The sequence below is a fragment of the Nicotiana sylvestris genome, chromosome 1 (assembly GCF_000393655.2).
Source record: "Nicotiana sylvestris chromosome 1, ASM39365v2, whole genome shotgun sequence".
Classification (NCBI taxonomy): Eukaryota; Viridiplantae; Streptophyta; class Magnoliopsida; order Solanales; family Solanaceae; genus Nicotiana; species Nicotiana sylvestris.
In genome coordinates, this window is record NC_091057.1 from 98,323,896 (window position 1) to 98,348,068 (window position 24,173).

At 36.9% G+C, this 24,173-nt stretch overlaps 2 protein-coding genes across 2 annotated transcripts; one reads left to right on the forward strand and one right to left on the reverse strand.

Annotated features, from left to right (window-relative positions):
• Positions 1 to 13,852: 13,852 nt before the first annotated feature.
• LOC138872554 (uncharacterized) lies at positions 13,853 to 16,959 on the reverse strand. Its single transcript, XM_070150772.1, has 3 exons — positions 16,609 to 16,959; positions 14,028 to 14,096; positions 13,853 to 13,936 (listed from the first exon to the last, which is right to left on the reverse strand). The coding sequence occupies exons 1-3, from the start codon at positions 16,957 to 16,959 to the stop codon at positions 13,853 to 13,855; spliced, it is 504 nt and encodes a 167-aa protein (XP_070006873.1).
• A 5,474-nt stretch (positions 16,960 to 22,433) lies between these two features.
• Positions 22,434 to 23,429, forward strand: LOC138872555 (uncharacterized). Its single transcript, XM_070150777.1, has 2 exons — positions 22,434 to 23,024; positions 23,349 to 23,429. The coding sequence occupies exons 1-2, from the start codon at positions 22,434 to 22,436 to the stop codon at positions 23,427 to 23,429; spliced, it is 672 nt and encodes a 223-aa protein (XP_070006878.1).
• The last annotated feature ends 744 nt before the right edge of the window (positions 23,430 to 24,173 follow it).

Here is a 24,173-nt window from a genome sequence, read left to right on the forward strand (position 1 = left end):
GAATCGAACAACCAGTAGATGTAATAGGTTAGATAGGGTAGCAAGACACCAAATAACCCCATATATGGTCGGGGATCGAAGGGGTTTGGGAGATTTAGGGGTGACAACGCTAGGGTTAGGGATATTTTCAGAGAAAACGGAGAAGAAGAGGGATTCAAGGGTGACGTGTGTCGAAAAATGATTAGGGCTTGGGGGTTAGGGGTACTTAAAAAGGCAATAGTATCCTGGACCGTTGATCTCTAAGATCAACAGCCAAGATTTGATCTGGGTCGGGCGGATTTTAAATAAACGGGTTGTGGGTTGGTTGGGCTGGGGGTTTTAATTTGAATTGGGATGTGGGGTCCGAATTTAGTGATAATTAAAGGGGCTATTTGTTAAATACCCAATTTATTAATACAATAATTTTTAAAAATAGCTAATTAAATGATTAAAAAATGATTTTTATGCATAAAAGTGATTTAAAATAATTACTTAACATTATAAAAATATAAAAAGTCATTTTCTGTATAGATAATGTAATTATGCATATGTATGGGTTGTTATTGCAAAATATGCAATTATAGTCCTAAAAATGCAAATATAATAAAAAAAATGCAATTACTATAATTGAAAACTTATATGAGCATAAATGATGAATTTAAATGATCAAATCATTATAAAGTAATATGAGGGATAATTATTGAATATTTTTATAATTAAAATGCAGAAATAAATTAATTTAAGGTCTTTAAAAATTATAAAGTACTTGTGCATGTTTGTAAATGTATGTGCAATATTTTGAAAGTATGTATGCACATTTTAAAATACATGAGGAAAATATTTGGTATCAACATTACTTATAAATGCATTAGTATGACTTTGTGTTGACTAGCATTACGAGGAGTAGCTGGAGGTGTTTCAAGATTATTAGGTGATTGAATATCATCTAAATCTATTATCTATACCATAATTTTTTTGAAGTCATTCATAATCTACATTTAAATTTTCAGGTGAACATCCAGAAATATGTGTAAAGCTACTAGAAGAACCAGCACCACCTCTTGAATTTTTTGAAGTTTTACTCTTACTACTACCACTCGTACTAGTACATGCTTTTTTGGCTGCTCAAAATATATCCATTATGTAAATTAAATTAATAAATTAAATCAATAATTTTAAATAATAAAATAAAATATACACCAAAGAGGAGAAAGAGATGGAACGAGTGTACCGGGATTCCGGATGCCGCACTAAAGTTTATATCAAACTTCAGTTGATAGACTGATACTTGATATTTGATGATATTGAATATTAATACCACACTTCACTTAAGTACTTGATATTTGATAATTATAATTTTGTAGTGACTAAAGTAATATTTGATGAAACTTGAACCAATAAGTAATTGTGAATTTAAGAGCAATAATCAATATTATCAAGAGAGAATTAAGGTAGAAAGAGAACAAATTGTGAGGAAAAAATGAAGAAGAAAGGGAGCCATTTATAGTTTTTAAAAATTTAAAATAATAATTTATCCATTATTAGGTGTAACGACCCGACGGTCATTTTGAGCTCTAGCACGTTGTTCGCCGGTTTGAGGCCATGAGCAGCTTCACTTCAGGTATTACGACTTGTACACGTGTCGGAATTGAATTTCGGGATGTTCGGAGTTGATTTGGAAAGAAAAAATTCTCATTTCAGAACCTTTAAGTTGGACGAATTAACGAAAGTGTGATATTTAAGTAAACGACCTCAGAATCGGTATTTGAAGGTTCCAACAGGTCCGTATGATGATTTTGGACTTGGGCGTACGTCCGGATCGAGTTTTGGATGATCCGAGAGAGTTTCGCCGCCTATTGTAGAAGTTGGCATTTTGGAAGAATTTCTTAAATATGGATTGAGGTGTATTTCAATGTTGTCGATGTTCGTTTGGGATTCCGAGTCCGAGAATAGCTCTGTATGGTAATTATGGTATTGGGAGCATGTTCGGAAGTGGATTCGGAGGTCCGTAGGTCATTTTTAGGTAATTTGGCGAAAGTTAGAAATTTGAAGGTTTTAGAGAAGTTTGACCGGAATTGAACTTTTTGATATCGGGGTCGGATTCCAATTCTGGAAGTTGGAGTAGGTCTGTAACGTCGAATGTGACTTTTGTGCAAAATTTAAGATCAGTCGGACGTGATTTGATAGGTTTCGGTATCGAACGTGGTTTGAAGTTCTAAGCTCATTAAGCTTGAATTGAGGTGCGATTCATGATTTTGGTATTGTTTGATATGATTTGAGACCTCGAGCAGGTTCGTGTTATATTATGGGACTGGTTTGTGTGATTGGACGGGGTCCTGGTATCCTCGAGTATGTTTCGGGGTGGTTTCAGACCAAATTGGAGCTGTTTTGGACTGCTGTTGCTGGTGTCTGGTTTCCTTCTTCGCGAACGAGAAGGAAGTCCAGCATTCGCGAAGAGGATGTGTGGGGCTGCTGGGTTTGGCCTTCGCGAACGCGAGCCAGTGGACATGGAAGCAAAGCAAGATCTCGACAAGCCTTCGTGAAAGCAGCCAAGGCGGCGTGAACGCGAAAAAGAAAGGGGGAGTTGGGCCTAATGTCATTTTGCCTACGCGAACGCGTAGAAGGGAACGCGAACGCGAAGGGTCAGGGCAGCTGGCCCTAGCGAATGCGATCAGTGGGTCGCGAACGCAAAGAGAGATTCTTGGGAGTGAGGTTGTTGAGCTACACGAATGCGAGGGATGTGTCGTGTTCGCAACGAAGGGTCGGACTGGGCAGTGAGTTGTTTTAAAACGGGATTTTGACCATTTTCACTTCATTTCTTCCATGGGAGCCGGTCTTGGAGCGATATTGCAGCTCCATATTCATCATCTATGTCAAGGTAAGTGATTCCCACCTATTGCAAGTTAAATACTTGGATTATACGGATTTAGACATGAAAATTTGTAGAAATTTGGGATTTTGAAGAAAAGCCTAGAAATTGGTATTTTTTGGATTTTGACCACGAAATTGGACATGTAATTTGGAATAAAATATATATATTTGAGTTCGTGGTGTTATGGGTAAAGTTAATCTTCGGAATTTTTTGGAATCCGGGTACATGGGCTCGAGGGTGATTTTTATCGACTTTTCGAACGGAGTTAGAAATTATTGTAAATAGGATTATAATGAGTATTAGAATATATATATTTATGGATTTGTTCATTTATTGACTAGTTTTGGGAGCGCTAAGGATCGGTTTGAGTTGTTGGAAAAGCTTGGGAGCCGACCATGAAACTTCGGAACGAGGTATGTCTCATTTCTAACCTTGTAAGAGAGAATTAACCCCATAGGTGAAATAAATTAATATATGCTTCTATTTGCGGGGGCTACGTATGCACGAGGTGACGAGAGTCCGTACGTAGCTACTAGTTATGCATATGTCTGGGTTGTTCTAGGTTTACACCATGCTATGTTGATACTGTTATTTGATTTTGTTTATTATTTACCTTTAGAATTAAGATCAAGTATTCTTATTAAATGCCTTGAAAAGAGTTGAAATTGAAGATTTCAGGACTTGAAAGTTTTTATCTGAATTTCGTATTTTTGAAAGAATTAAAGAATATTATAATAACTCAAGAAATCTATGTGCAATCGAGTCTCAATTATATTCCGCGAGCAGGTAAATTTCCACTACTCTCATGGGAGCGGGTCGTTTGCCTCGGCAGGTTAATAGATGCATCTATGGTTCGTGTTGTTCGACCCTAGACAGTGCACAATTTATATTTATATTTATATGTTGGATCGAGCCGTAGGACCTCGGCATGACTTGCGCATGATAACTCTTTCGAACTAATAATAATTTACCTTGCTTTATTGGCTTGAGATATAAATTGTTAAATAATGAAAGACGAATTTGGTAACTTCCATTAGTAAAAGAATTTGTTCATTGTTTCTAGTTATTAAATTTTCGGCTATGTTTTGTATTCCATGCTTAAATAATATATCGACATTTTATTGTTAGCCCATAGTAAGTGTCGAAGTTGACCCCTCGTCACTATTTCTTCAAGGTTAGACTGGATACTTACTGGGTACGCATTGTGCACGTACATATGTGCCTAATGGCCCTGTGAGAGCAGAGACGTGGCGATTTGCAGGGACTTAGGTGAGTTGCATTTCCATATTTTGATCCGTAGCCAGTAGAGTCTCCTTCAGAGTTACTTATGTATTTTCATGTCTAATTTATATTCCGGACAGATGCTGCATTTTATTTTATCTTCCTAGTTGATGCTCATACACTTGTGACACCGGGTTTTAGGGTGATTATTGGCTGTTCAGCCCTGAATTGTTAAAATATTATTATTTACTCTGTAAATCCCATCTTTACTATTTAATAATTGAAGGAAATTATGATTTCAAAAATATTAAAATGAGAACCAAATGAATTAATTATTGTTGGCTTGCCTGGCAGTGGTGTCCGGCGCCATCACGACTTTTAATGAATTTTGGGTCGTGATAACATGGTATCAGAGAACTAGGTTCACTTAGGTCTCACGAGTCATGAGAGATTCTAGTAGAGATCTGCAATCAGTATAAACACGTATGTACTTATCTTCGAGAGGCTACAGGGTTGTTAGGAACACTTCCCTTCTTGATTCCTCATCATGCAATTTGATTCCTTTGAAGAGTATGCCTCCCTTTCCTTCCTATTCAATCTTATATGACGTGAAGAGCTTGTTATAAATCGAGAATAGAGGAATTGTAATGGTACTATAGACGTGGTGCAGGATATTTTCCCTGCTTATTTGATTGGTCTAATGTCATCGCCTTGCGGAAGGAAGTTTTTCCATTTAAGCTCTATAGCTATATTTTGCAGAGTTTTGAGGCTATGCACAGGTTGCCATGATGTTCGTGAGTTGTTATTGCACTGTATTGATGTGATGGTAGGATGCTTGTCTATGTGTCGGGGCAGTAAATGAATTGAAAAGAGGTTTACTCAGTGCATAATTCAGAGATTCAGTATTTTGATTCCAGCAGAGGAAAATCAATCGGACTACGAATGCTGAGATTTGGTTGATGGAGTAACAAGACTTGGTATTTTTGAGCGCGTTGGAATTTCATCTGTGATATGATGTCGTCGTCCTCGTTGAACACGTTAAGGTTCGCCGGTGTTATGGTCTTCATCAGTTTGCCTTCGGGGAAAAGTAGTGTGAGATGGTGCCAGAGAAGCAGTTGTTAGAGATAGTGAAGTGTAGCAATTTCGGAATTTAAGTGTGTATTTCTAATGATGACAGCTCGAGGAAGATGATCTTTGGAGAGGTTTAAAGTTGGCAGCGATCTGTTTGCTCAGGTGCTACATAGATGGATTTTGACTTAAGGCAACAACTGGGCAGCGAATGATGAGGAAAGACATGTGTGAGGTGTTTTGCGGTGGATAAACTACTAGAAGGCCAAGTGTGAGAAACAAGAGTCGAGTAGTTGCTTAAAGGAGTGAGTTTGACCAAAGTGGGATAGTGGCAGAGTAGCATATGTGTTCTGTGGTAGGATGACTACACGCCTTGAGAGAAGTTTAGAGTGATTTGGGATTCATGGTGGACAGTGACTAGGTCTACAGACTTAATTTGGAATATTGACTATTATACGGCGGGAGATTGGATACGACAGAAAGAAGTTGCTTGATATGAAGAAGGATACAACATGACTTTGGATTGGAATGTATTGTCGTACCTTTAGTTGGTGTTGACGAGGATTGAATAGACTTATACAGCTGGTGAATGAGCATGGACTCAGGATGGATTACTGATTTTATAGTAATTGTACCTAGTGTAGTGACGTTAAAACTTGTCGGCACGTAATTTTCACAGGTGGGTTATCTCCTGTGAGCAGGTTAGCGGTCGTGTGGTTGATGAAGCTTCTACGAATAATTCTACTGGCTATCCGGTAAGAGGTCGAATATGAAAATGTGGCTAGTGATTCAGAGAGTTAATGCTAACAGAAGGATTTCGAGGAATTTGGCGGGTTGATTGTGCAAGATCATATCAATGGGGGGATAAGGAATCTCGGTGTGTTCCAGAGTTATGCAATGGTATCTTCAAGCTAAGTGGGATAGCCCCACCACCTACGATTGGATTGCATGGTTATCTATTTGTGAGGTTTCTGGTTATCGGCGTATTGGTGGGTTATTTCGACTAAGGAAATCAGTGGTGATTTGAGCAAAGGATTTGAGGAATGTGTGCTATAATTGGCCGTATCAATTTATGTTCAGGATTTGGGAAGACTTAGTGTTTATGCTTCGTGTAGATTTAAAGTACAAGGAAAGTGATCCAGCCAGGTGCTTCTTTGAGACAGTGTTCACGTGATAGCAGGGCCTTAGAGTTTGATTATATTCGGGACCAAGTCAGAGTGGGTGACTCTCAACAACGGTTCTAGTGGACTCAAAAGTTAAAGCACAGTGCCTAAGGATTTTGAGTCCATATTATGGTTGAGCATCGAGCTTTTATAGCAGATTATGAAAAGGGGATGAGAATGTTCTATGTTATCTTCGGTCTACGGTGTAGCACTGGAGGAATGTGAGAGAATATCTTTGGATTCATAGAGGAATTATCAGAATGGGTATACTAGTCGAAGATGCGAATATGTGCACAAGGAGGTTATGAGATGGTTTGTGGGCTTTGAGACAACGTGGTCCCGTGAAATAAGGTCACTCAGAATGAGTGCGGATTTGGGTTCGTTATTTTTTGAATGGAATTATAATTATTCCTAAGGCAAGTCTGGAGTAAATTAGGGGAGGTCAGATCGGTTAGCAATAGTTGAATTGACATGATGGTGGCGATGATCAGTTCCTTCAACATGTTAAGTTATGCATGTGATTTGTGACGGTACGTGCGAGGCTTGCGGCCGCCGTAACTGACTTTATTTGGAGGCATTCGAGTATTATAGCTTGTTATGTGTAGATGGATCCCCGAAGAATTATGGTGGTTTAGACCACTACTCGAGGTTTGTATTTTTCTGCGGTTATGGGAATTCAGTCACGTGTTGCAATGGTTATCCTGAAAAGAGTTAAGTGAAGGGTTTCTATATGATGAAGTGTGTACCCTATTGGTGGTTTAGGAGTTATGATGGAATTCTTGTACTCCTGCGTTTGGCATTATTAAGTGCAATAGGTACCATGGGAATTGGAAGTTGAGGATCAAGGTTGCGGTTCGGTGTTGACAAGAATGTCACAAGCTCGGATGAGCAGAAAAGGATATAGAGGTTTAAAGCAAGTTGTTATTGTCTTCAGTGTCACCTGAGATCAGCGTCATGTGTAAGAGGCTTTGTGGATCCTTGAATCGCTTTACAGCATTTGTATGGCAGGTGGTATGGATGTGCAGACTTGTTACCTGGTGCGGGAGGTCGTAGGAGCTAGCCCACGAGAAGATTGTATAAGTGTGACATATAGTCACTTGATTGATTGAAGATTGAAATCATGGTACTACCGCTATTGTGAGAGTTTAGTCCTGGAAGGCTCTCTATTCATTTGGTTGTGAACTGTGGAAATTTGTTCTGGATTTGACGGTTGTTCTAGTGTGTCATGGACAAAGGGTTATTGTGGACTCTTGAAAGGTTATTAGCCTAGTACAGTGCGACCAGATGTGTTCATTTCAGCATAGTGTTATTTATGGAAGAGTATTCAGACATTGGATGTTATTTCGTCGTCGGCTATTTCATGTAATCTCTATTGTGCCATGTGGGTTGTGAGGTGGTTTTATTATGCGCACTCGTGTTGAGATCCCGTGTAATTTGTGGTGTTGTGAGAGCAAGATGGCTCTCAAGATACAGGTCATTTATTGCACCTTAGTCGTGCTTGAGTTTCGTGGCGTATGGCGCTATCTGTCTCCCCAGGATTTGTATTATGCACTTCACGTGCTTGTGGTTAATATTCGAGTATTTCGCAGTTATGAGCATTTTAGCTCGGTAAGTATTTCCATATAGATTATTATGTGTGGATCGGGTGGCACGCCGCCACGGTTATGTTGTTTGGATCGGGTGGCACGCTGCAACGGGCATCATGGTTGGATCGGGTTGCACGCCGCAACGGTATCATGTGTTGATCGGGTTGCACGCCCAACAGTGTGATGTTGAGTACATTTTCCCATATATATTATTGTGTGTTTTGCTTTTTTGTTTTTCTGAGGAAGGTTCATAGTATCTTTTCGGTTGTTTAAATTAGTTACGTGGGTTGAGTAGTTCTTTCCAGAGTTCACTTTCCTTATATATCACATTCGACCTTTGGCAGTGTCTGGGGTGGCTTATTGCCCGAGAAGCTTGTACTTGGTGAGACGAGATTATTGGGCGTGGAATCAGTGCGATCAAATTTACATGAAGCGTATAAAAGAGCAAATACCATTATTTGGTTCATAATGAGATAATGGTTCTTATCAAGAGGAGAAACTCAACGATTTGTTGACTCTGCAGTTGGTTATAGATTTCTACACATCTCTTCTGTCGTGGCAGTATTGCGAGAGTTGAAACAGGACTTATATGCGTCATGAGGTGTGTTGAGGGCATCAGATTCAAGGGATTCCGGCTATTATCATAGGAGGATGTTATTATGGTCATGTGAATTATGCGGTGCATGGTGTGAATTTAGTAAGAGTATACAATCATGTATTAGTACATCGTGTAGTGATTGATACAGTGTTCGTATGTTGGAAACATGCCTGGTAGAGAATTTCTGATGATGGAATTTGGCTCTAAGGATTATTTGCCTAAATAAATGGGAGGATCTTCAGATTGGCTCGAGGTAATGTGCTCAACTGAGTTGTGGTAGCACGGGTAGGTGCACGAGGTGTTAAACAATGATTTCGGACAACTCCAAAGCAGTTTTTAGCACGTTCAAGGACGAACGTATGTTTAAGTAGGAGAGAATGTCATGACCCGACCGGTCGTTTTGAGATCTAGCACGTTGTTCGGCAGTTTGAGGGCATGAGAATCTTCACTTCAAGTATTATGACTTGTACGTATGGTCGGAATTGAATTTCGGGAAGTTCGGAGTTGATTTGGAAAAAAATTCTCATTTTGGAAGCTTTAAGTTGGAAGAATTGACCAAAGTGTGATTTTTGAGTAAACGACCTCAGAATCGGAATTTGAAGGTTCCAACAAGTACGTATGATTATTTTGGACTACGGCGTATGTACTGATCGGGTTTTGGATGACCCGGGAGCGTTTCAATGTCTATTGTGAAAATTGGCATTTTAGAAGAATTTCGTAAATATGGGTTGTGGTGTATTTTAATGTTATCAATGTTCATTTGCGATTCCAGGTCTGGGAATATCTCTTATGCTGATTCTGGTATTGGGAGCCGTCCGGAAGTGGATTCAAAGGTCCGTAGGTCATTTTGGGGTCATTTGGCGAAAGTTAGAAATTTGAAAGTTTTTGAGAAGTTTGACCGGAAGTGGACTTTTTGATATAAGGATCGGATTCCGATTCTGGGAGTTGGAGTAAGTCCGTAGAGTCGAATGTGACTTGTTTGCAAAATTTAAGGTCAATCGGACGTGATTTGATAGGTTTCGTCATCGAATGTAGATGTTTGAAGTTCTAAAGCTCATTAAACTTGAAGTGGGGTATGATTCATGATTTAGGTGTTGTTTGATGTGATTTAAGACCTCGAGCAGGTCTGTGTTATGTTATGGGACTGATTTTTGTTATTGGACGGGGTCCTGGCAGCCTCGGGTGTTTTTCGAGGTGGTTTCAGACCAAATTGGAGCTGATTTGGACTACAATTCCTTGTGTCTGGTTTCCTTCTTCGCGAACGCGAAGGAAGTCCCGCGTTCGTGAAGAGGAAGTTGTGGGGCTGCTGGGTTTGGCCTTCGCGAACGCGAGCCAGTGGATGTGAAAGCAAAGCAAGATTTGGACAAGCCTTCGCGAAAGCAGCAAAGGACACGCGAACGTGAAGAAGAAAGGGGGAGTTAGGCCTAAGGTCGTTTGGCCTATGCGAACGCGTAGAAGGGAATGCGAACGCGAAGGGTCAGGGCAGCTATCCCTCGCGAACGCGATCAATGGGTCGCGAATGCAAAGAGAGATTCTTGGGCGTGAGGTTGTTGAGTTTTGGAACGCGAGAGATGTGTCGCGTTCACCAAGAAAGGTCGGACTGGGCAGTGAGTTGTTTTAAAACGGGTTTTGGCCATTTTCACTTCATTTCCTCCATGGGAGCCAGTCTTGGAGTGATTTTGGAGCTCCATCTTCATCATCTATGTCAAGGCAAGTGATTCCCACCTATTGCAAGTTAAATACTTGGATTATATATAGATTTAGACATGAAAATTTGTAGAAATTTGGGATTTTGAAGAAAAATCTAGAAATTAAGTATTTTTGAATTTTGACCACGAAATTGGACATGGAATTTAGAATAAATTATATATTTGAGTTTGTGGTGTTATGGGTAAAGTTTATCTTCGAAAATTTTTAGAATCCGGGCACGTGGGCTCGAGGGTGATTTTTATCGACTTTTCGAATGGAGTTAGAAATTGTTGTAAATAGGATTATAATGAGTATTAGAATATATATTTATGGATTTTCTCATTTATTGACTAGTTTTGGGAGCGTTGGGCATCAGTTTTAGTTGTTGGAAAGGCTTGGGAGCTAGCTATGGAACTGCGGAGCGAGGTAAGTCTCTTTTCTAACCTTGTAAGAGGGAATTAACCCCATAGGTGAACTAAATTAATATGTTCTTTTATTTGAGGGGGCTACGTACGTACGAGGTGACGAGAGTCCGTACGTGGAAACTAATTATGCCTATATCCAGGTAGTTCTAGGTTTATACCATGCTTTGTTGATACCGTTATTTGATTTTGTTTATTATTTGTCTTGAAAGAAATTGAGACCGAGTATGCTTATTAAATGCCTTGAAAAGAGTTGAAATTATGGACTTCGGGACTTGAAAGTTTTCATTTGAATTTGTATTTTTGAAAAGAATTAATGAATATTATAATAACACAAGAAATCTATGTGCAACCGCATCGCAATTATATTCCGCGAGCGGGGTAAATTTCCGCTACTCTCATGAGAGCGGGCTATTTGCCTCGGCAGGTTAATAGATGCATCTATGGTTCGTGTCGTTCGACCCTTGGCAGTGCACAATTTATGTTTATATATTGGATCAGTCTGTACGACCTATGCATGACTTGCACATGGTAACTCTTTGGAACTAATAATAATTGACCTAGCTTTATTGGCTTGAGATATAAATTGTTAAATGATGAAAGATGAATTTGGTAACTTCCATTAGTCAAAGAGTTTGTTGATTGTTTACGGTTATTAAATTTTCGGCTATGTTTTGTATTCCATGCTTAAAAAATATATCAGCATTTAATTGTTAGCCCATAGTAAGTGTCGGAGTCGACCTCTTGTCACTACTTGTTCGAGGTTAGACTGGATACTTACAGGGTACGCTTTGATTTACGTACTCATACTACGCTTGCTGCACATTTTGTGGAGGTACGTATGTATTGTCGCCCCCCTTTTTTCCTCGCGGAGTACGGGTTTTGACATTAATTAGGAACAACTCATTTTCTTTTGGGAATTGGGTATGAGATTTGAAGAGTCGTCACCTAACGGATTTAAGGTGCGTTAGGGTACCTAAAGCAAGTAACTTATAAAAATCGGTTTGCATTACCAGATATAGGGTAAGGGCTCGAAATAACCTTAAGGGAAAGGTGTTAGGCATCCCTCGCGGTCCACAACAGTGGGTCCCGGCTGAACTCAAATTATGTGAATTAGTCTTATAAACAGATAAAGAAATTTAGACAACTTGATATTATATTTAAAATAGGGAGTAAGAGGGGGGTCCTAGGTTTTTTAGCCTACAAGATCACTTTTGTACAATGTTTGGTAATCGTCCCCAAGTTGGGGTGCTACACATAGCATTAGCGCAAAGATCATCATATCTTTTACTACCCGATTACCTCCCCTTAGTGGTTATATAAGCGATGCTAATTAAACGTACTCTATGTGTGCATTACCCGTCCCTTCCTTGTGGCCCTAGAGGTGTTTAGGACCTCTAATTAAGGCAGTTCTAGACTCTTCTAAGGTGTTTAAAAGGAGAAAATCTAAGCGACAAGCAAAAATAAATAGGACATTCACATAAAGGGGCAATTAAAGGCTCACTTTTACCTACTCACACAAGCAGACAATAGCACGTCTCAAACAACAAGATTTTAGATATTTCAAAGGATCCTAAAGCAGGATATCTAGGTGAGCACAAAGCATAACATATGTAATGCTTATTAAAGCAGGGCAGCAAGTACCTAATCAGTTTGGCTACTGATATTATTACTTCTTAAATCTGGGCAGTTTCAGGCAGCAAGAAATAACCATTTTGAACCTACCTGATTTGCCTAAATGATGAACGGATGAGATTTTATAGACTAGATGTCTAAACTGTGAACTGACTGCTGATTTTAGAGGCTGATGTTATCTTAAACCCTGTAGGCATGATTTCTAAATGCTGAAATATGTAGAAATCCTATTAGCATGAATTTTATGTGCAGAAATTGATTTAAAACTTATAGGCATGGTAACTAAAAAATATAGGGTTGATTTTAGCACCTATAGGCATGGCCTCTAAATGCATGACTGATTTTTAGAACCTTATAGGCATGGTATCTAAATGCACATAATCAGACAAACATCAAAATAACTTATAGGTATGGTTTCTAAGTGTAGGAACTGATTAAACCCAATAGGCATGGTATCTACCTGTTCCCAACAGAATATATATAAGAATCCCTCCCAGTTTTACTAATATCCCAATATCTGTTTACAAGGAAATTACTATTACAAACCAATCATAAATGAATTACAGAAATAAATGATACTATACTATAAGGATCCTGGATAGGCCCAGAGTAAACCTAGGAAAAACTAGGCCTTTAAACAGTCTAAAGTACCATATCCCATAGTGACCGAGAGAGGGTATCCTAATGTGTCAAAGTTTCTAAGGGCCTCAGGGACCCTGGGCAATGCTCACACCAAGATCCTCCTTAAAGAGCAACAGATTTGTGCTGTGTGGAATGACCAGGCCAAGTGTGTCAGAGTTCAGAGGAGTCTCATGGACTCCTAAGTAGTGCTCACACTGGAGGGGCAGGACCCTAGGTATTCTAAGAATAGGAATGAAAGTGCTTTAAAAGAGTAGTGACAGTTTAAGGAAAATAATTTAGGAGTAAAATAGTTCATAGGTTCCAGAGGGAAACAACTCGGAAGTGGAAATATTTAAGGAGTAAAACAGTTCAGGACAAAAAACAACAATCAAAAACATTCTGAGAACAACAACATAGTCACAAAGCAAGAATTCACATTGCCCAGGGTCAGCGGAAGGAGTTTCAGCCTTGAACTCAATCAACAACCGACAAGATCTATTGATTCAGCAAAGGTTCCTTATGGTCTTGGTCCATTAACTAATATTAGGTGAACATAAAGCCTTGTACCAATCATAGGGCAGTATGTTGGATCAAACAATCACACATAAAGGCAAGCAAGTTGAAGGCATAGATACCATGATTTAATTAGGGGTTTATTAGGGATGAACATCTATAACAGGACAGCAATCATAGGTCTAATAACATAGGGGCAGGCACATAGATATGTTGTAAACAAGACAGCACATAAGTCTAGTGAATAGAAACGAGTAGGTTGACATGCTGAAAACAGGACCCTCTAGGTTTAAACATATGTGAGTAAGCATGATGATTAAGGCATTAGCATATAGCACATAAGTCTTAGAAATAGGCATACTAATACCAAGGAAACATACTGATTCAAACAATATGAAAGTAGACATGCTAGGAACAGAAAAACACACAAGTCTTGGAAACATACAATGCAGACATATTGAAGGTAGGGAAAAACCACATAGGTCTTAGTTAATAGCAGGCATGCTAACACCAGGGAGACATACTGATTCAATGACATGAAAGTAGGCATGTTGAGAACAAGAAGCATACTGATTTAGTAACATGCAAGTGATCATGTTAAGCAGGAAGTACATAAACTAAATCATACATATGTTTGAATAATAATAAAGTAAGGCATACCAGTTCAGAATTTACAGTAGGAGAGTGAAGTAAATAGGATCCAAGATCTAGCCTTGGGCTTTCAACCGGCTAGACAGTGCAATAGACAAATAGTAGTAGAGAGCAAGAGTTTTTAGAGGTGTTTTTCCTCAGGTCTCTGTGTGTGTGTTTGAACAGAGTCATGTATTTATAGGAGTCGAGTAGTGTAAAATAAATAAGGCAAGGTGGTTCAACATTGCAAATAAGGCAAGGAAAACAATCAAATAATCAATCAAGCTTGACAGGGCAGAAAATCAGGGAGTTATACCCAAAAATAACTCAGATTGAGTTTCAAATAAGGCAAGAAGTGAGTTTGACAGCCAATTAGGGTCAGAACACCATAAATCAAGCAATTAACCATACAAATAAGGTAACATAAGTAATTTAAGACCAATCTGAGCTTAATAGGCAAGGAATGTCAATTAAGAATCTTAGAATTAAGGAAAGCAGGCAAAATACAGTAAATCACCTCAGCAAAACATGAAACATTAGACGGTTGAGTCAGTCAATAAACTATTCAAGAAATAACTAGTAGAATGTTGAAGTGAACAACGAACAATCAAACAACTAAGACCAGAACACAGTCATTAAAGAAAAATTAATCAAACACATAAGGAATTTCAGAAAAGCCCTTTGCAAAAACAGACGAAGTGGAACCCTAATTTTGAAAAACATTTAGAGTCGATTAACAGTAAAGAACCAAGAGATCTTTAAAGAAAAATCACTGACAAACTCAGAATCACTCCAAATCTGGACAAATTCATGTCTAAAAGATTAGGGTTTTGAGGAAAAGGGGTGGGGTAAAGAGAATCTGGTTTTGAACCAAAGATTCGAACCATAAAACTCAAGATAATAGCACTCACAAACGGATGTGACCATAGGTAGACTCTTAAAGAGTCTCGAACAAGATCTGGGCTAGATCCCTTTGAGATCTCTTTCATGAGATAGAAAAATTGAACAACCAGAAGAAGTAGGAGACCGGTAGAGGTCTGAAACAACCATGGAATCCCATGGAACAGGTAAAAATCGAAGGGATTGGGGGTAGGTTTATGTGGCGCCGATTAAGGTTAGGGTTGGTCTCAGACAGAATCGGAGAAGAAGGGATTCAAGGGCGGTTGGTGTGTGAAGAATGATTAGGGTTAGGGCTCATTTGGAATAAAAAGGGAAAGAATGAATGGTGGTCGTTGATCTCTGTGATCAACGGTCAAGATTAGAGGGGTTTGGGACCGGGTAGAAGTCTTTAGGGTTTGGGCTGGGTAGATTTGGACCTGGTTTTTAATTGAATTGGATTGGGGGTCCGATTTTGGGTATAATTAGGGGCTATTTGTTAAATACCCAATTTACTAAATAAAATAATTTTAAAAATAGCTAATTAAATAATAAAAATAATTTTAATGTATCAAGGTGATTTAAAATAATTGCTTAATATTACAAAAATATAAAAAGTCATTTTCTGTATAGATAAGGTAGTTATGCATATATATAGGGGCTATTTTTGAAAAATATGCAATTATAGTCTTTAAAAATGTAAATATAATTATAAAAATATAATTAAAATATTTGAACACTCATATGAACATAAACGACGAATTTAGATGATTAAATCATCATAAAATAATATGAGGGATAGTTTTAAACATTTATGTAATTAAAAATATAGAAATAAATGGATTTAGGGCCTTTAAAAATTATAAAAATTTATAAAAATACTTGTGCATGTTTGTAAATGCATGTAAAATATTTTAAAAGTGTGTATGCATATTTTAAAATATATGAGGGAAAAATTGGGTATCAACATGTGCCTAGTGGCCCTGTGAGGGTAGAGGCGTAGTAATTTGCGGGGACTTAGGTGAGCTGCATTTTCATATTTCGATCCGCAACCAGCAGAGTCTCCTTCAGAGTTACTTATGTATTTTCCTATCTAAATTGTATTCGGACAGATGCTGCATTTTATTTTATCTTCCTAATTGATGCTCAACATTGAAATTGTTAAAATATTATTATTTACTCTGTAAATCCCATCTTTTACTATTTAATAATTAAAGGAAATTATGATTTCAAAAATACTAAAATGAGAACCAAACGAATTAATTATTGTTGGCTTGCCTAACAGCGGTGTCCGGCGCCATCACGACCTTTAATGGATTTTGGGTCGTGACATTAGGGGTGGGGGCTATTTTCTTAAGGGTTAGGCCGAAATGGCCATTTTTGCAAAAAAAATGGCCTTTGCCCAATGATCATTTTTGAATTTGACAGTTGGAAATGGTCATTTTTAAATTTTACCGTTGGCAACGATCCAGAAATAAATTAAAAAAATTTGCAGCGGTAACCGGACTGGACCAGGCTGTAGCCTGATAAAAACCCGGTAACGGGTAACCGAGCTAACCGAGTTCTGGGGCACCGGTTACCAAATTTTGTTCTTTGCGGCCCGCCTCCCCGCCCAACCCTCCCCAACCCGTCCCCATTCCCTAGCGTACCGGGCTTACCCGGGCTGAACCAGGTTAAATCGTGCTATGAATAGGTCAGCTCGGCCCGATTAACTGGCTTAGTTAATAGTAGGAACTGGAGTCATCATCATAATTTGACTTCTTGACTGTGCATAGGAGTCATTCAAACCAGTGAGAAACTGCAGTAGTCTCTGAGCCTCAAAGTGCTGAGCATATTGTTTAGACTCAGGACATGGACAACCTGGGCATGGCATTAGAGCATCAAACTCATCCCACAAATCTCTCAGCTTTGAGAAGTAGTCTGCTGTAGCCATGGTTCCCTGAGTCAAATTGTGCATTTCTCTATGAAGAAACAATACCCTAGAACCATTCACTTTGTCAAATCTCTCTTTTAGACCTTCCCACACTTTATGAGCACCAGATGTATACAGTACACTACTCGGCAAACTGGGTCTTACAATATTCATTATCCAAGAAAAAACAACAACATTAACCTTTCCCCACAAATCATGAAGCTGGGATTCGAACTTTTATTTTGAAAATCTTCCAGCGACAAAATCTAACTTACTTTTACCTAACAAACAAATTCTCATAGCACGACTCCACAAGGCATAGTTATCAACACCAGTCAATTAAATAGAGACTAGAGAACTACCTGGTATGTCAGTTGGTTGTAGGTACAGCTGGTGATTATGATCGATAGAGGGGAACTGCAAACCAGCTGGAGCAGAATTGCCAAAAATGCCATTAGCTAGTGTACTAGCTGTTGTATTGGTCATCTTCAGTACCAATCGCCAATTTTGACTGCAGCTTTAGAGAAATTACAAACCCTAGCTTCAATTTGAGATCACTCTAAGACAAATTCTGCACCTAATTCTGCAGAATTGAAGTAATTTAGAAGCAGAGGAGAGAATCGCAGAAAAGTCTAGATCGTTGCTGGTGGCTCTGATACCATGTTAGCTGCCATGGACGATTGATCTAGAACTTGAGAAGAGAGAAGACTAGCACACTGAAAGAGATGAGAAACGAGAATTATCTCATTGAAGTGGTTGAAGAAGCAAAAATAAAATTGTGTAACTAACTGTTCTAAGAGTACAGATATTTATATATCTCTAACCACTAACTAACTACCTTTATTAACAAACTAACAAACCTAGTTAGTTATTACAATAATAGTTAACTATAGTTAAGTATCAGCTTGTTAATAATACTTCAACAGCATTCATTTGAACTTTGTTTGAGTTACTACTTTTATGGGCCATAAAATTTATTTACCATTCAAGAATGTTAAGTCTAAACTTGAAATAATACGTTAAAAGATAAAACTGTGAAAACTTTAAAAAATAATTATAAATTACATTAATATAAATATTTTTATGTATATTTTTTAAAAAAAAATTATATAAATATAGCATCGGGTTAGTTTGGTTTCGGTTTGACTTTTTTAGTTAAAACTAAACCAAACCAATTATGGAAGGGTTTTATTTTCCAATACCAAACCAAACCACATCGATTCTTTTTTTCGATTTAATTCGGATTATCGGTTTAGTGTTGTTTATTGGTTTTCTTTGTACACCCCTATCTCTATGTATCTCATCACTTGATATACTCACCTTAATGGTGTGACTATTTACAGAAAAACTTGGCACAAGACTATTCACATTTCACACTCAAAAAGGCAAGAAAATTTGACTAGAGAGTTGGTTTTTGGGGAAGAAGCGAATTGGTGGTTATATTCAATAAGGATGTATCTTATACTCCACTTGTTAGAAACTTTTAGCATTTGGAACTTTTCTAAGATGTGAATCTAATTTTGGTCTCTTTGCTCAGATGCAAGGGCTCTACCCATCAGTTGAAGTAGTTGTATAGGATTTTCTTTTGCTCTTTTTTTACAATCATTTTTGTTGAAAATTTTGTTAAAAGTTGTTGGCTTTCTATTTGTCCTTATTACACTTGAATGTGTCACTTTCTTTCTTTTCTTCTACGTTCATGAATACGTGATTTATATATAGTAATTCCCTATTTTATGAATTGATTCGACGACAATAGGATAACTTTGCGAAGTCTGATCGAACTCATGGCTCGAAAATTATTACTACTTTTTATGTCTTTTATGATTTATATATGATTTTTTGGTGTTCAATCGAGTCAAGGATTTCTGATTTGTAAGTTTCGTATTTTCTAATTCTACAATTGATTGAGTGACAATTACATTTCTTTCTTTCTTTCTATCATCTCCTTTTGAATCTAATCCAAAACAGATTATTATATTATTGGGAAGAAATGAAAAGCCAAGTCAGATACTCAGGTATGATAATTTGAATTTCAGTGTCATGAGTCCAAATTCGATGATCTTTTAGTTATTGATGTCCAGTTAAGTCTTCTCTACTTTTTTTTCTTCTTTTTTCTATGTTAAAAATAGAAGAACCGTTCACCTAATCTCTTAAACTAAAAATAGCCGATGAATGTATATATTGAAGGGGAACCTCAGCGTAACTGGTAAAGTTGTTGTCATGTGACCAGGAGGTCACGAATTTGAGTCGTGGAAACAGCCTCTTGCAGAAATGTAGGATAAAGTTGCGTACTATAGACCCTTGTAGTCCGGCCCTTCCCGGACCCCGCGCATAGTGGGAGCTTAGTACAATGGGCTGCCCTTATATATATATATATATATATATATATATATATATATATATATAATTTATGTATACTGACTAGAAAAAGTAAATACTAAATATGGACGGCTATTTGTATAACAATCTTAAAAATATAAACTTGATCTCTTGAATTTTGATCCATCAACAAAACAAAAGATAAAAGAACAGAAAATTGTACGAAAATATAAAAAAGTCAAACTTAACCATAAATTAAAAACTTTAAACGTCATTTAGTAATATCAATGTGTGTTGCATTTCCTTGATATTTTATACGATGTCACCAGGAAAACTACGCCAACTTGTATGGTATTTGCTAGAATGGGAAATTTAGAGCAAGATTTTTTAATTTTCCTTTTTAAGACGTGCTGCCTTTTGCATAGCATTTATTATTTGTTGACCACTGGCTTAAATTCATGAAGACAGATCTAATTGATTTGATCTGAGTGATGTTTACATATTTTAATCCTTTTGCAACTGTGTATCATTCAATTGATGTCAGTTAACATATGTAAGATCAAATCCACAATTTTCTAATTATATTGGTTGTGTGAAATGAACCGCACTCAAAATAATTCAAATACATTTTTGATTGGGGATACTCTTGGTGGGTGACAAATTCATTTTATTTTATTAATAAAATTTTGCTTGAAGCCGATTTCTCCCCTATTTCATATATTTATTGGGTACCAAGTCATAGACTTTTTTTTGCTTATTTTAAAATACAAGCTATTTCAACTTATCCATGTGGAAAAAGAAAGTTAGGTAATAGTGGCAAATGAAATATTGATAAATAAATCTATGTCAAACATGTAAAGTGTTGACGTGTAGCCATTTTGTATACAAATTATATCTAATTAAGAGACTCCAACTCCTCAAGAAAAGTGGCGAAGTGAGTGCAAATGTCAAATATAGCTGTAAGGAAAACTTGGAATTACTTGCGTAAATTTCCACATGGATTAATAATGCCCTTCCTTCGCATTTCATTAATTATCATTGACCATTTGGAGTTTTTTTTATTATTGTGAATAAAAAGCTAAGTACATAAGACATATTGATACATGTCAAAATTTTGGTACACTTCACGCGTCTAAATATCAAGAATATAAAATAATAGCAATAATTTATATAAATAAATCATTGAAAATATTTGAGCAATGAAGCTTTTTTAACAGTCAACTATATGTAAGGGATTACATTAAGTATAAGTTGACAATTTGGATGAGATGGTCCTGCAAAAAGGATGAAAAAAAAACTTTACAAAAATGGTAACTTGTTCGAGAAGCTAGGTTAAATTACACTGATGAGAAACTTTTTATTCGTCAATGCAGAGAATTTAAATTTTCCTACGCGATAATATGCAATTTCTTTAATTATTCCTTTTACTTTATTCATTATGAAGCACTTATCCTTTAGAAAGAAGGATCAAAAGCAGAAAGACTTTCTAATTGTAGATGAATCAAGGCTTAATTCATAAATTGATAGTTAGTAGTAATTACATCCTTCTAATAAAGGGTGAAGCGTGTTATTTATAGCTACCAATCCATGGTAATTGAAAACTTAAACCGATAAGTAATTTCAACGTAACTCGGTAGTGCAAGGCACATATGGAATCCAATATATAATCCTAATAAATCCAATTTTAGTATAATCAATCTTTTGTCCATTATTCAATCATTAGATTTTCTGAGTTTATGTATTTGTAGGTAAACAACCATTAACCGTCCATTTTACCACGTATAAATATATTTACTTTACGTTAATATGTGTTACTTATTTTTTTCCATGATTCTTTGACCTTAAATTCAATTTTATAACGTAAGCAGTTGGGGCGAATTCAAACCTCAAACTTTATAATTTTCATCTATTTTAGAACATACTTTCTCACTCCCTTGCGAGCACTTTGATCCCAAATCTGTATAAGTGGCTGGCTTTGTCCCATGTCAACAAAGTCATTTGCCTCACATAATAATATCAATTGCACCATATTTATATTATTCACTTTTAATATTAATGGCAACTCTATTTCGCTCAAGCTTTACACAAACACCCTTATTTATTAGTATTTTGTATGATTCTTGCATATCGATTATTAATATAAATCTACGCGTTTGGTGTCCTCCGAAATGCCACTCATTTTAATATTTTGCATTGTTAACCAAAATTTTAGCAATAGACTTTCGTCATGTAATTAAATTCTTTTTTTTAATAGTAAAAAGTAAGTTTGTATAAGTAGGTGGCTTTGTCCACTACAATAAGTGTGTTTGTCAACGTAATAATAGCGATAGCACTATGATTCGCTCTCTTATTTTGGGGCAAACTGTTAACCACTTTCTACCCGTGTGTTACTACAAAATAATAAAAGCCAGCCCTTTCTTAGCTCATAGTTATAATTTTTGCTCTTACATTTCAAATTGCAAGTCTTCATAACAAGAAGGATCATAATAATATTGTTGCGTAGAGTTTACACAAAGACGAGAACATTACATTTAATGTTTGTATATAGTAGTTGTTGTCAAAATACTTTTAACATTAGCGAAAATCCTTTTACTTCTTTTATTAAAAGTTAGAAAACACGTTTCGCTCTTTCCTTTTGCATATAGCTAACAAATAAGTGGGAGGCAGAGGCGGACTTATGGGTAGTTGTTGAGATTGGAGTTGAATTGTATTTAATTTGTAGCCATATTTGTTAGGAATGGCTATTATTGCAATTGGTCGGGTAAGTTGTTAGTTAGTGTCAGTTTATTAGTTATTGTTAGTTAGTGTCAGTTTATTAGTTAGTGTTAGTTAGGCGGTTAGCAAATGGCAGTTGTACAATGTCTTGTATATGTAGGCGTACTACTTCTCTTTTCTTTTCAACGAATGAAGATAATCTTCTCAGTCCAAATCCTCTCTTCTCGAAGCTTCTTTACAGTCTCTGAGCTCCATGGACTTCAGCCATGGTAGTTGAGGCTGTTGAGCTTCTGCTCAAGTTCCTCCTGCTAATTTTCATATTTGACAAGGTATCAGAGCATAGGCTTCATCTATTGAGGTAATTCATGATTTCTTACTTCATTCTCTCTTTCATTTCAAATTGAAGATTTAGGTTTTTTTCGAGATCGTAATTTAATTTTTGACGTTTTGCTCAAAGTTGTACTCTATTATAGTTTCGTCTAATAGCGACGATTTATAGTAATTTCAGTCTGTAATTTTTTCGAAATTGTGTGGTTTTCTGTGTTGCCTCTATTACTTTGATTTTGTCTTCGATTCATGTTCAATCATCTGTCCTGTGATTCACGATTTGAGCGATGGCTGGACATAAGGAAAGCACTGCAGACAAGGATGCTTTAGACTCCTCGAGTCCACTGTACATGCATCCATCGGAGAGTGCCAGGTCAGTGTTGGTGCATGTAGCCTTTGATGGCACAGGATACAAATCTTGGAGGAGAGATATACTTAGAGCTCTCTCAGTGAAGAATAAGGTTGGTTTCATCACAGGGAAATGTCAAAAACCAACAATTAGACATGCAACTTTTCATCAATGGGAACGATGTGATTATATGGTGACTTCATGGATCCTAAATTCTCTTTCAAAGGATCTAGCAGATAGTTTACAATATGTGAATGATGCAAAAGAATTATGGCAGGAGTTAGAGGATATGTATGATCAAACCAATAGTGTGAAGCTTTATCAACTTCAAAAGGATATTAATGACTTAAGTCAAGGAACTCTCGACATCACATGTTACTATACGAAAATGAAGAAGCTATGGGAAGAGCTGAATACATTGAATGCACACGCACAATGTAGTTGTCAGTGCACTTGTGGAGCTAAAGCCAATATGCATAAGGCTGAGCAAGATAGAAGATTGATATTGCTTTTAATAGGGCTGAATGAGGTATACACTGTTGTGAGATGAAGCATATTAATGATGAATCCTCTTCCAAGCATTGCACAAGCCTTTTCTATTCTCATACAAGAAGAAAAGCAAAGGAAAGTCAAATCACACAGTCAGTAGCTCATGGTTGAATCTACATCCCTGAATGTAAATGGCCTAGGGAACACCAATTTTAGAATAAACTACAATCAACACATGAATACTTCTGTGAACAATAGCTATGAAAGAGGCTATATGGGAAACAGACCTAGACTATTCTGTGACTTCTGCAAAAGACCAAGGCACATCAAGGATAAGTGTTAAAAACTTCATGGATACCCTCAGAGTTCGAATTACAACAATGGCAACAAGGGAAAGAAACTTGTAGCAAATGTGTTTGATAATGAGCATATTAGAAAGCTTTAGAAATGGAAATAATGCAGACAACTCAGAAAACATCAACATGACTGGTAGAGCCATTAACTTTACAAGTATGACTGCTTGTACCACCTCTGTTGAGTCTAGTAAATAGTCTTATGAAAGTTTTAAAGAAAATATTAATTCCTAGATTCTTGTCAGGAGCCACTAACCATATAATCTATAACAAAGCCTCACTAAGCAACATTAAGAGTCGAGTTTACCCCTTTTTAGTCTCTTTACCAAATCGATACAAAGCAAAGGTGACATTAATTGGAGATATAATTCCCAGTCCTCGGTTCACTCTAAAAATAGTCTTATATGTGCCAGTTTTAGATTTAATCTGATTTCTGTACATTTATTGATAGTCCAGCTTGATTGCATTATCATATTCACTAAATTCTCATGTAATCTTCTATAGGACCTTTCACTGAGGAGGCCTTTGGAGATTGGTAAAGCTAAGGGCAGTCTCTACTTTCATTATTCAAGTTCAGGAAAGAGCAATTCTTTTGTTGTCACTAAAATCTCCACTACATCATCCACGCACAGTTCTGCACCTAGTGCACTCATCTCAACTCATAGTCATGGCATCAAAATGTCCACTACTCACACTGCACTTGCAATTCTGCACCTAGTGCTTCCATTTCTTCCCATGTTTTTAATAATAAAGTTCTACAAGTTGCTTTAAATCCCATTAAAAATCCTCTAATGAGATAGACTTAGTGTGCAGTGCATGTACTTCTAATAAAAATC

Excerpts from the sequence above, each read along its gene's own strand:
- LOC138872554 (XM_070150772.1), bottom strand. The coding sequence starts at position 16,959 with ATGAATATTGTAAGACCCAGTTTGCCGAGTAGTGTACTGTATACATCT. Across the intron at positions 14,097-16,608 it reads AAATTATGATGATGACTCCA|CCGGTTGAAAGCCCAAGGCT; the intron begins GTTCCTACTATT and ends TGCACTGTCTAG. Across the intron at positions 13,937-14,027 it reads CTACTGTAAATTCTGAACTG|TATGCTTCTTGTTCTCAACA; the intron begins GTATGCCTTACT and ends TTACTAAATCAG.
- LOC138872555 (XM_070150777.1), top strand. The coding sequence starts at position 22,434 with ATGGCTGGACATAAGGAAAGCACTGCAGACAAGGATGCTTTAGACTCC. Across the intron at positions 23,025-23,348 it reads TTTTAATAGGGCTGAATGAG|AGTTCGAATTACAACAATGG; the intron begins GTATACACTGTT and ends GGATACCCTCAG.